General features: G+C 40.5%; 1 protein-coding gene across 3 annotated transcripts in view; it reads left to right on the forward strand.

Moving 5' to 3' along the window:
• The first annotated feature begins 652 nt into the window (after positions 1-652).
• Positions 653-13,464, forward strand: part of ccser1 (coiled-coil serine-rich protein 1) — a 91,380-nt gene continuing 78,568 nt past the window's right edge. For 2 of the 3 annotated variants that reach the window (XM_017468684.3, XM_017468685.3), the window contains exons 1-3: positions 653-854; positions 1,762-2,907; positions 9,884-10,068. In XM_017468684.3, coding sequence (XP_017324173.1) covers positions 1,788-2,907; positions 9,884-10,068 — 1,305 coding nt within the window. In that variant the 5' untranslated portion in view covers positions 653-854; positions 1,762-1,787. The remainder of the gene's footprint in view (positions 855-1,761; positions 2,908-9,883; positions 10,069-13,464) is intronic. The other variant, XM_017468686.3, reaches the window with a different exon arrangement.

The raw sequence follows: 13,464 nt of genomic DNA on the forward strand, positions 1-13,464 counted from the left end.
GCATGAATGAGGGAATGAGTGAATAAATGAATGAGTGAAGGAATGAGTGAGTGAATGAGTGAATGAATGAAGGCATGAATGAGGGAATGAGTGAATAAATGAATGAGTGAGTGAATGAATGAGTGAAGGAATGAGTGAATGAATGAGTGAGTAAATGAATGAGTGAATGAATGAGTGAGTGAAGGAATGAGTGAATGAATGAGTGAGTAAATAAATGAGTGAATGAATGAGTGAGTGAAGGAATGAGTGAATGAATGAAGGAATGTGTGAATGAATAAATGAATGAGTGAGTGAATGAATGAGCGAATGAAGGAACGAGTGAATGAGCGAGTGAGTGAATGAACAAGTGAATGAATGCTCCTCAGAACTGGTCAGGTTAGCTGATAAAACACACACATATGTTTTCCTCCGATAGTGTAACAGTGTATTATAACCTAACTAAGGATGCTGAGGAAAATCTCACACCCGAGTCCTTCATGCTTCAGCTAACAGAGCGCCGAATCCCAAATCATATGAAGTGCACTTAATAGGCTGTAATAACCATCCTCCACCCGCTATCTCCGCAGTCTTGGAGAGAGCAGGAGGTGGGGGCTATTTGGGATTCAGCCATTTTTTCCTTTCACTTACCTGTGCACTAACGGTCAGTGACGACAAGGTGCTCACGTCACCGAGGCAGCAACGCGGAAGTGGAGGAACAGCCTCCACGTCATTGGAGGTGCACTACTGCGACCAAACCATGGGGTTTGCCGTGGGAAACTGACATGTTACTGACCCTGCCAGCCACTGAGCCGTAATAGTGTTGGACCTCGCAGGCAAACAGAACAGCGACGGGTTCCGGAAATTGTTTTCTTCAGGTACTGTTTGTATTCTCGTACACTGTTGACCTAGCATGGATGTGACTAGCGTGTTAGGGCTTGCTATTGTAGCGCGCGACGCTAACATCGCCTGCTTGGCGTTTCACTATTCACAGACTGCTGCATTCGCGTGTGGACACACAACCTGCGCTATTTCTTAGGATAGGAAACGGCTGCGTGTGCGTTATTTTCGTGCTTCGCGTCTGACTCGCAATTTACTTCCTACTGGACTATTCCAATATTTGCACAGCTGTCAAAATCAAGCCGGTCTGTTTGATACCACTTCCACCTCCACCTCTGATTAATGGTGCTGACGTCATAGGATTCGTAATAATCTGTGTAAATGATTACATTTTCTCTTTGGCTTCGTATAATACGAAGTATAAAACGTTTCTCTTTTCCCTAACTGACCTTCGTTATCGATGTGCCGGATCTGATTTGCATCTGTGCAGGCTGTCAGGTGTGTGTCACATAAACATAAACATAAACACAAACACTCATAAGCCTGGATGCTGTGTAGGGGGGAAAATACCCAACAACACCACAACTATCTTGTCTTATTTATTCTTTCTGCGTAGTGTGATTTTAATTCCATGAATGTCATTAACAGAGGAAAATCTGCATTCCGTTGATAGGTGTGTAGAAATGGGTGTATCTTATACAGTTTTGTGTGAAAGCATGTATAAGTTCTTAGTCACTTTGACACTTCTGATGACACTTACTTTAATAGGAAAGACCTTGTTTTTACAGAAAGAACCCGACTCTATGTGTGATGCAAACGTTGTTGCTTATCAGTAGCATGCCTATGTTAAAATGATGCTGTCACTGAAACTACAAGCAATTTATACTAGTTATTTCAGTTGATTGAAAACATCTGTGTATACTGACCGTGCTTTCATTTGATCAGATTGACAGCGTTGGTGCTTATCCCTGATGGGTGAATCAGGGCCACGCCGCTCCACCCTGGTCTCCAGGTTGCCCATCTTCAGGCGCAGTGTAAGAAAAAGGCAGGACTCTCTACCATCCTCTCCCTCCTCTGGTGGTGTAGGCAATGGTGTCCACACTTCTTCTCCCTCAAGCACCAACTCAAGCTCCAGCAGCACGGGAAAGCGGCGCAGCCTTTTCCGAACACCGTCTATCAGCTTTCATAGCAAGAGGAGCAGCGAGTTACGTGCCGATTCCAACCAGCTCGGCGCAGACAATCGGAGCCGGCTGTCCGAGCCGAGCTTCAGTGACGGTTGCAACCACAAGGTACGGCACTCATTTGGATTCGGCGGACACAAGAAGAAGCTCAGCCGCTCGCAGACCGAGGACTTCGAGAAAGCCCCCACTAACCGCAATGTTTTCATCAACTGCATTAGCTCAAGGACGAATGAGGGAGATGATTCAGGTTTCCTGGATGATGTCAGCAGCAAGAGATCTTCCAAAGCCAAAAAGCTGCTGCCAAAGTCCTTTTCAGCCCACCATCGGTTTTCCAAGAATTCCCCTAACCAGGTTGAACAGAGTCAAGGCAAGGATGATGCCCCCAAGACAGGAACTCCAGGTTCCTGGCCTGGCGAACTTGCAGAGAGCTCGCTACAATCCCCCATCGTTTCTGAGGACCGCACAACAGCCATTACACCCTCAGACTTTGTCCATGTAACTGAGGACACTGTCTCTGAAGTGGATGCTCTGCCTGTTCCGAGTCCAGCTGAAGTCCCCCCTGAGAACATCAGCCAAGGTGTTTCTACCTCACAGACATGCGCCAATCCAGATCAATGCGCTATGGAGAAGCCTATGCTGCCAGATATGAGCCAGACTGCCAATACACAGTGTGAGAGTACCACTGTTCAAACAGAACCAGAAACACTGAACACAGCTGAGGAGCAGCACCAGGATCAAATCGAGGCCAGTGAGAATGAACTGAACCCAGAGCTGAGCGAGGAGAGCAGCTCCAATGCAGAGCTCAGAGAAAGACCACGCCGAAATACCACGCTGGTCCAGCAGCTAGGAAGATCAGCAGGTCAGGGCAAACTGGAGAGCAGGCCAAGCTATTTGAGGAAACCTCACACAGGTATGATGAATAGTGAATTCGAGGTAGTATTGCATGCAAAGTTCACAGCATAATGACCAGACAACAGAGGTTTCTGTTCTGCTGCAAACATATACACACAAATAATCTATGGATTAAAAATACCATAAGGCTGTTACATCGGAGTTTTGTACCGTAAAGAGGTCATCATATTTCAATTGAAACCCGGGATCGCTTTCAGAAGTTACCCATTGTTTCATTTAGTTCCTTGTTTGTTTGTTATGCTAGTGAGCAAGAGAAAGACAGTCGCCCAGCCAGACACTTGCTGTTTATCAGGTTTTATCGTATGATCTTTAAACTGGTTTTAGTATCACTTTAATTATATATAAATTAGTTTGATGTAATTTAACACGCTGGGTTTAAAAGACTGTTCTCACTACATGTGACCTGAGGCTATGCTTTGAGGAAACATGATATACCACAGTACTGTAATTTACAAGTGCAGTAATTTAAGTAGGGTTAAATGAGCAACGTGGTATGCATGACATTTCTTTTACATTACCTCCTAGAATCTAAAGAACAGAATTGGCATGTTTTTGCCCTTCATTGTCTAGAACTCAGCAACCCTTGAAGGGCCATCCTGGCTTCAGATGATCACAATGGTATTATAATCTGACTGCCATTGAGTAATCCCATTTGGTAGGGATGTGACAGTGAGGAAATTTCCCCACTGGTTAAAGGACGTGCGGTACCGGGTAATACCGGTATCGGCACACCGGGGGCAATTCAGGGGTGGCAATTGCTTGAATGGTGGGATCATTATTATTACAACAAAACTGTACTGGCGCGTTTACATTTCGCTTTGAAACCAAATCTTCCATCATGTTGAATTGAGCAGATGCGTTCTGTTTTTAATTGTAGCATCCGTGCTCTAACTCTCTAGTAATAAAAATTTTTATTACTATAAAAAAAGAAAAACGACAGTGGGCGCGGTGCTGCGGTGGGCAAGTGATGTAATCGGTATGCAGCCGAACACCGTGTAACACCCGGACCACCGTCTATCGCAGCAAGCCTACTATTTGGATTTTATACATTGGCCATTTAGTCATTATGGAAGTGGGAACTGTTGTCTGTACAGCTTCAGTAGCAAGTATGGTGTATTTCAATTTTATAGTAAATCATCAAGTTAAGCAAAATCAAATCATTCAGAAAAAGGGAGTGATATTGGTCCAGAGCAGAAAAGTACAGGCAAAACATCAATGAACAGCATCTCATTCTTCTTTGTTTGTCAAAAATAGAGGAGTGTGTCAGTTACACAGGATTCAGATTTTGAGGTTAAGCCCATTTATCTTCCACAATATCGACTCAAGGAATATTAGGTCAAGCTCCACTGTCTGACAGTTTGTTGTAACCACAACATATCATGCGTTGACATTGAAAATACACAAAAGGCCAGAATATATATATTTATATATAAAATGTATTTTTTATTTTATTATTTGTTTTTTTAAAGTTGGCGTGCTCATATACAGCACATTGATTAGTTTGTGCTGAACGTGCTGCCCAGAAATTCAGGTTGAGCGCCTGCATAAGACGAGTCTGCATACTGAGTACACATTGCTCGCTTAAGTCCCCAATTCTGTCCTCTATTAGCATGTATGTGATAAATAATGACATATCTGAGATTTCTAGGATATTCTGGCAAAAAGAACACATGTATATTGTATCTACAGTGTTAAAAAAAAAAAAACTACTTTAAAAAGAGAAGATTCTAAAAGGATCTGCAATTTTGGGAAAATTAAAATAAACCCTCCTTCAAGTCTGTGTTTTTTACTGGGCAGGTCCCTAATAACAATTGTTTGGTCCTCACCAATGTCTATAAACAAGCAAATAACTTCAGGTGACAGAAAAAAACACAACAGATTTCAGTATTTTCAATATAGTCATTTTTTCCCCAAAAAGTAAACCAACTAGAGATGTCACAATACCAAAAATCTAGTAGTCGATACCACCAAAAGTACACGATACTCGATATCAAAGTCGATACCACGGTGTGGTATAAAAATAAAATAAAAAAAATTAAATAAAAAATTCTCCTGGAGGACATCTCCTGGCAGAGACATATTTTAGTTATCAAACACTGTCTGACAATGAGTGGAGGTGCAGCACTCCTAAACACGCATGCACACGCGCACACACATACACACACACCTTACACTCTGAATGGAAGCATTAGTTTAAATTCACTGTTATGGTGTCAGGCCAAAAAGATTTATTAAAAGCATACATATTTGAATAATTATTAATGACATTAGGCTACATTTATCTGACAGGACACGGGCTGAATGGCGATGCATGGTGGTCCATTAGGAGGTAGTTTATAACACTGCAATGCATTAGTGTCGTTAACAAATAACTGGCTATCGCTAACATTACATGGAGCATAACGTTAGCTGGTTTCACGGCCACAATGCCAGCTGCCTCAAACAAACATAATATAGGACCGTCTTTCAGGTGCTTCGCCAAATTCCAGGTGTTTCCTCGCTTTGTTTGAAATGGACGATAACATCGATTACACACCGGCTTCACAGAATCAACAATATGTTTGTTGTCATCCACCTTGAATTATTTCAATATTTGAATATTTCCATATTCCATACCACATTTCCTCTCAACGAGTCGCGGTGGAGCTAAACTTCTGTAGTTTTTCCCGTGTGCTTGTAGGTGTTCCTCTTCTTCTTTACCACTTGTGGAACGACTAAAACACTTGCGTGTATTTGCTGCCCCATCAGATCCGGAAGAATTGCAACCTCAGTACTTCCATTAGAATCGGTTCAAACGCTACTCCAGAAGAACAAGTACCGTCACTTTTTAAGAATGTTGGTACCGATTGGTACCGAAGTATCGGTTCTCGTGACATCCCTAAAAACAACATTTAGAAACCATGTGGGGAAAGAAAATAAGTACAACCTATAATTCAGTAACATGTAGAACCACCTTTTAGAAATAAGTACTTGAAGTAAATGTTTTCTGTAGGCGTTTTTCAGTCTCTCACATCGTTTTGGAGAAGTTTTGGCCCACTCTGTTTTTCCATATTGCTTCAGTTCATCGATGTTTGAGGGCATTGGTTTATGCGCAGCTCTCTTAAGATCCTGCCACAGCATCTCAATGGGGTTGAGCTCCGGACTTTGGCTTGACCATTCAAGCACCTTGATTTTTTTCTTCTTTAACCATTCAGATGTTGATTTTCCGGTGTGCTTGGGATCATTGTCCTGTTGCATGCATATTGCATTGTCCAATTTCTGCCCAGTTTAAGCTGTAGGACAGATGGCCTCACATTTGTATCAAGAATGTTCTGGTATAAAGTGCAGTTCATTATTGTCTCAAGGTTTCCCATGTGCTGTGACTGCAAAACAAGGCCAAATCGTCACCCCTCCACCGCCATGCTTGACCATTAGTATGGTAGTGATGATACTCTGTGTTTGGTTTTCTCCAAACATGGCACTGTGCATTCCCAAACATCTACTTTGGTCTCATCAATACAAAGGATACTGTTCCAGAATGTTTGTGGTTTATGGCAATTTTGCAAACCTAAGTAATGCCGCCATATTCTTTTTGGAGAGAAGGGGCTTTTTCCTAGCCACCCTTCAATGAAAGCCATACTTGTTCAGTCTTTTTCTAATTGTGTTAACAGGAACATAAACATTTACAGAGGCCTGTAGGCCACATAATGTAGCTCCTGGATTTTTCTTTGTCTTTGAGCATTAAATGGTCAAATGAGTGGGGTTGTTGTACTGACCCGAATGAAATGGCATGTTCTTTCGGGTGCTTCCTTGTAAGGTGGTTGAAAAGATTTGTCGTATGACCTCCGGAAGTGCCGACCGTTGCCCAACAGAGTTTACAGATAACTTTGCTTTGATAAATATCTGACTGTGCCACACTACTGATGTTGAGTCCTTTTTTGGATCCAGCTCCTCATCCACCACTCACAAGTCACGCATGAAAGACGCATGATATAATTTGGCCAGTCAGCACAGCCATCTAGTAGGGAATCATTCTGTTGTAACATTTTTATGAGGACATAAAATGTCCCGACATCTATGATTCGCTTGAAAAGTAGATTATGGTTGTCCTCAAGCTCAATCACAATACAAAACTCGTCAGATCACCCACCCCTAACCTGACTGCTCCAGAGCACCAAACCGTAAGAAGTTCTGCTTTTATAGAGGTAGTCACTCTTCTTGATGATTAATTCATCTTGTGCATTTTATTAATAACACCTGACTGTTACTTACTCTTTTAATGATTGTGGAAGTTGGGAGAAGGAACACCTGGGTGTTAGTCCACCCCCCACCCCCTAGTTTCTTTATGTTGGTTTACTTTTTGGGGAAAAATGACTACTTATCAAAATCTGTTAGTTTTTTATGGTGTTTATAGAAGTTTGTGAGGACCACACAATTGTTATTTAGGCCCTGATAGATAAAAACATAGAACTGAAGGTGGATGCTGGCTTTTTCATTTTCCTTTCTTTTTTCACCATGACTGCATTTTTACAGTTTGAAGGAAGGTGAGACATAGACTACGTTTACATGGACAGCAATAATCTAATTATTGACCTTATTCTGAATAAGACAATATTATGACTAAGGTGTTTACATGAGTCGCTTTTAAAATACTCCTTATATTTATTTCTGTTATAGAACATAGATCGAATAATGGCACACGTCATTACGTCACCGCGCCATCCGACGTTTCCTCCAGAATTTCACGTATCGACATACAGTTCATCTTCATTATGGTACCATATACAGTTTTGGGTGTTTTTATTTTTAATTTTTACGAATGCTTCAAGTGCAGTTAATTATTTGTCATGCTGTACGTGCTAATAGACGACTGCTTAAAGCCGTGGGCTGCGTCCCAAACTGCGTACTTAGCTACTATATAGTAGCTCAGATACATGTATTTCTCCTACTATATAGTAGGTAAGTACGTGGTTTCGTACACAGTCGTGCTCTCTTGTTTGCCATAAAATGGTTGAGCACTGCCATGTGTGAACGTGTCCTGTTGCAAAATGCGGTGAAAACTCCCACACGACGTTAATGGTGTGATTAAGGTGTGTAAATGTCTGTAATACACGTCGATAATACGACTAAAACAGGAATATTCCACCACTTAATTCGATTTGTGTTTACTTCGAGTATGACTTTAATCGGATTAAGGTAATAATAAATTGCTGTTTACATGCTATTTTCTTAATCAGAGTATCCTCTTAATCGGGTTAATATTGGATTATTGTCCATGTAAACATACTGAATGGCAATGGAATGAACTATGGGTTTTTTTTGATAGATAAAGGTGACAACAAGATTAAACATATAATGGTAACAGTGTTTCCATCAATTAGTGTCATAATTCCATTGTATTTTTATATTTATTGCTTCACTTTTAGTGGACTTTTTGTGTAAAAGAAACTGAAGGACGGGATGAATTGTTCTCTTATGTTGTGTGGTGCTTCAGGTTTGATTTAACAACCCTTTACTTCTAGCTATAGTTGAACAATTCTTCCATTGCACTTCTCAAAAACATTATTACTTCTGCCCACTGAAAACATCTCTTTTGATGCGGTGTGACTGTGCTGTTTCTTTCCCTCGTGGCCTGCAATTGCGTAACATTATATTCTCCTGAAGGCAAACTTTCTTGTTCCACTGTATTCAATTTCTTCCTGTGGAGAGGTAATCTATACGCTCCCAGTGTCTTTCTCTTGTTTCTTAATGCTTGTGCTGGAGAAAGTGAACCTTAGAAAAATGTAGTTGTTAATTTACATTTGGATGAGGTTATTCTTGAATGTGTTTTTATCATGACTTGCCCGACTTGCCTTGAACAGAGGCAAAGGCTGCTGTTCCATTTATGTCGATGACTCGCATCATGTCTTTAGGGGGTTTATATGTAAATTTGATGTATTAATAAAATGATGCTTTTTTTTGGTTATTGCTTACTATATGCCTTGTTGCCCTAGGATGTAGGTATAAGCAGAGTTATTTGTGGTGTTGTGGATTTTTGTTTTGTTGTTGTCACCTGAGGTCGTTTGTTTGTTTATGGATGTTAGTAAAGACCACACAATTGATATTTAGGCCCTGATAAATAAAAACACAGAATAGATGGAGGGTGTACTTTCTTTTTCCCATGACTGCATTTTTACAATTGGAAGGAAGTTAAGATAATGGAAATGAACTAAACTATGGAGCTATGTTTTTTTGTTGTTGTTGATTTTAATAGATAAAGATGATAAGATTAAACACATGATGGTAACCATGTTTTCCTCGACCAGTATAATAACTTCATTGTGTTTTATGGAACAGTCCACCTTTCTTGCACACATGGAGTTGCTCATTCTCATGAAAAAGCTCCGTAATAATGAAGCGGACCACACAGTTCTTCAGCATGAAGGTAGGTTCACTGAGAATGCTGGTCACCCCATCACCCTAATGTGTGCCAGACATTATTATTACACTAGTGAATGGGATTCAGGCAGGATACTGCATTTGTGGTACCATTTCTTGTTCAGTGCTAGAATCAGTAGTGGCCCTGGGCTTGTGACTACACCCCAAGTACCACAGCAGACTCGTCTCCATCTCAGGGTTGAGGAACACGGTCTCTAACTCGCTGGATATGTAAAGCTTTTCTCACAAAATGGGTCGGGGAGCGGTGCCTCATCAGAGAAATGGTCATAACGTAAAAATTATTAACAAAATTGAACTTTTTTTTTATTATTATTATTATTTTTTTTTACAATGCTGGTATTCGCACGGGGGGGGGGAGGACATCGAGAACTGCAGTACCATCTCAGCTGGATGCTAAATAAAATCCACTATGCTTGCTTTAATTGGTGATTGGTCGTCGTATGCATTTGTTTGCTCATTTCCTACACCAGCTGCACCTTTTAAAAGAAGATTGCTTATTTTATGAGGTTTCTGTTTTTATAGTCTCACCCCTCACCCATGTGTTTGATTCTCCACAGTGTCCATGTGTAGTAGTATGAGCCCACGCCGCGAGGTGATACGTTTGGAGAGGAGGCTACGCTCGGCTTCAGAGGGAGCCGGCGGACCAAGACTTCACCTCAACCTTAAAGAGCATACCTGCATGGAGACAAGCATGCTGGCCAAACACAGAACCAATTCCTCGTCCTCTAAACTGGGCAGCCTGGTAAGCAGGGTCATCACGTTAATATGACATCAAGGCATGTAGCATGTTATGCTGACACCTGAATGTTTATTTTTGTATCATTAAAAAAAAATAGATGGGGCAGATTTCCAATAATATTTAATATGGTAGGAATTTGACTTATTATCCCAACCTTATTAACACCGTTAAAGATTCCATTCCACACCTAATCAAACACGCGTTGAGCCGTAGCTAGCTAAATCAGCAAAAGTGCGTACTCACACTGCAGCTCTGTAAGTGGATGTGGCTATATACAAATATAGTGCACTGCAGGGGGTAAGAAGGTTTACTAACTTGATAGAATGAGTTATATCCTGAAGTTGGTAGCGCTGTCTTTTAATATGAGAGTTTGATTCATTCATCTTGCACACAGATTTCCCTTGTGCTTGTGCACAAGAAAAAATTTCAAATCTAGAATACAATATGCTGCGTCAAATTTACTGTGGTCTCATAGAGATTTGCTCATCCCTTGTTGGGACTTTTCTGCATACTCATTTATCGTGCATGCCTGCAAACATTTTTTATCTTTCTCACTATTTTCTAACTGGCCTCTCATTCTAATTGGAGATCTGTTCAAACGTTAACCTTTCACAATCGGCCCAGGACCACCTTTACTCAACTCCGTCTTTTTTCTCTTTTGCTGAAGTGAAAACATATGCGCACATACACTCCAGCTCTTTAAGAAGTCAAAGTACCATATCTAGAGTAGACTTAACTAAACTAGTCATATCCTCCATTCTTTAAAAGATTACATTTTCACCCAGGGAGAAAAAGACAAGTCGTAACCGAAAAGGCAAATCTGTTCACTTAGGCTTACTCAGCAGTACCTGTATGCTTCTAGAGTCAGAAAGGTCCTGCTTGCTTCTCCTGTCTTTCTGTCACAGATTTCTTCTTTCAGCACCTTGGCCGAAAAAGCTCATTTGTGTGAAGACATTTTGTCTTAATAAATCTCTGAATAGTAACTTTGCATTAGACATGTCTTGTAGTTACAGATTGAGCTTTACCTTAAGTGTCCTTATATTTCTGGATGCGTTGCCTTGGCTGATATTGTAATCCCAGGGCAAGGTTTTTGGGGCTTTAGGTCACATTTCTCTGAGTACTTATGAGTGATTTAAGTTATTACACTCTTCTAAGTGGAAACTAAAACTGTATTCTAAACTTTACTTTATCGTAAAACTCTAGCCAAGAACTGCGGCTTAACCAGCAACTTGGCTTGTCCTCTGCTCTATTGTAATTACATGGGATTTAAGGCTTGTGAACTCCATGGCCTCTGAACTCCACTCTTCTGCTTACTGAGCTTTAGTGCATTGCCTGTAGACCCAGAGTAGTTTGGTACAGTCCACTCTGAAGCTATTGGAACGGCAATGCCAATTTTTTGTGTAATACACAAACACATTTGGGTTTGAGATCAAAAGATGGATATGAGACGAGAGTTTAGGATTTCAGCTTTTGTTTCCTGGTATTTACATCTAAATGTGTTAAACAACATAAAACATACAACCTTTTGTATCAGACCACCCAATTTTTAGGTGAGCAAAAGTATAGGAACAGATAAGTATTGAAGTAAATTACGGTAAATAGCACTTAATATTTTGTTACATATCCCTTGCTTGAAATAAATGCATCAAGCAGCATCAATTCACTGACATCACAAAATTGCTGGTTTCTTCTTTTAAGATGATTTTCTAGGCTTTCACCACAGCCTCTTTCAGTTGTTGTTTTGGCAGGTATCTCCCTTCAGTCTCCTTTTCAGGAGGTGAAATGCTGCTCAGTTGGGTTAAGATCTGGTGATTGACTTGGCGAGTCTAAACCCTTCCACCTTCCTCCCTGATGAAGTCCTTTGTTGAGTTGGCAGTGTGTTTTGTATCTCTGTCTGGTTGCATGAAACAGTTCCTCTGGATTAATTTGGATGAATTTGTGTGAATTGAAAGACAAAATATTCCTGTAAACTTCTGAATTCATTCTGCTGCTACCATCATGAGTTACATCATCTATGAAGATTAGTGAGCCTGTTCCTGAAGCAGCCATGCAAGCCCAAGCCAAGACACTACCTCCACCATGTTTCACAGATGTATGTTTTGGATCATGAGCAGCTCCTTACTTTCTACACACTTTGGCCTTTCCATCACTTTGGTGGAGGTTAATCTTGGTTCCAGAACGTTTGTGGTTCATCTGTGTTTTTCTTTGCAAATTTTAATCTGGCTTTCTGATTCTTACTGCTGATGAGTGGTTTGCATCTTGTCATCTGGCCTCTATATTTCTGCTCGAAGTCTTCTTTGAATGGTGCATTGTGATACCGGGACACACCTGGGTAACAAGAAACACCTGACATTCACATGTGCTATGTTCTATGTTGTATAACACATCTATATATAAATACCTGGAAATAAAAGCTGAAATTCTAAACATTCTTCTCATATTCATCTTTTGATCTCAAACCCAGATGTCTTCAGTCTACAGCAAAAACAAATGAATTGGTCTTACCTTCCCAAAGGTTTCAGAGCGGACAGTATATCTAAACTGACCTAAAGTTCTAACATACATACACTGCTGTGAAAAAGTATTTGCCCTGTCCTAATTTGTTCTGTTTTTGTGTACATCTCATACTACATTGTTTCAGAAATTAAAACAAAATCCAAGATTAAACAAAGGCACCCTGAGTAAACACAAACCACAGTTTTTAAATGATAGTTATTTTGAAGGAAAAACATTATCCAATACCAACTGGGCCTGTTTGAAAATGTATTTGCTCCCGTATTTACTTTTTAGTTAATTCCACAAATCTATGAAACTGCATTCATAATGGGGTTCAGCTGGATGAGATGTAATCAGGCCTGATTACTGTAAACCCTGTTCAATCAACTCATCACTTAAATAGAACTTTTTCAGCAGCATGACATTGGTTAAAAGGTCTTACCCAGTAACACACTATAACTAAGTTGAAAGAGATTACAGAAATGATGAGGAAGAAGGTGATTGAAATACATAGACTGGGAAGGGTTACAAAGGTATTTCAAAGTCTCTGGGACTCCAAAGAACCACAGTGAGAGCCATTATCTCCAAATGGAAAAACTTGGCACAGTAGGGAACCTTCCCAGACGTGGCCGACCTTCCTTGGAGGAATCCAAAATTCCTCCAAGAACACAGCAGTGACTCATCCAGCAAGTAACAAAAGAGTCAAGGACAACATCAAAGGACCTTCAGGCCTCTCTTGCATCAATAAAGATCACTGTTCATGACTCCACTATCAGAAAGACACTGGGCAAAAATGGCATCCATGGAAGTGTGGCGAGGTGAAAAGCACTGCTAACCCAGAAGAACATTAAGGCTCATCTGAATTTTGCCAAAACACACCTTGATGATCCTCAAACCTTTTGT

This window comes from Ictalurus punctatus, chromosome 5, assembly GCF_001660625.3.
Source record: "Ictalurus punctatus breed USDA103 chromosome 5, Coco_2.0, whole genome shotgun sequence".
Classification (NCBI taxonomy): domain Eukaryota; kingdom Metazoa; phylum Chordata; class Actinopteri; order Siluriformes; family Ictaluridae; genus Ictalurus; species Ictalurus punctatus.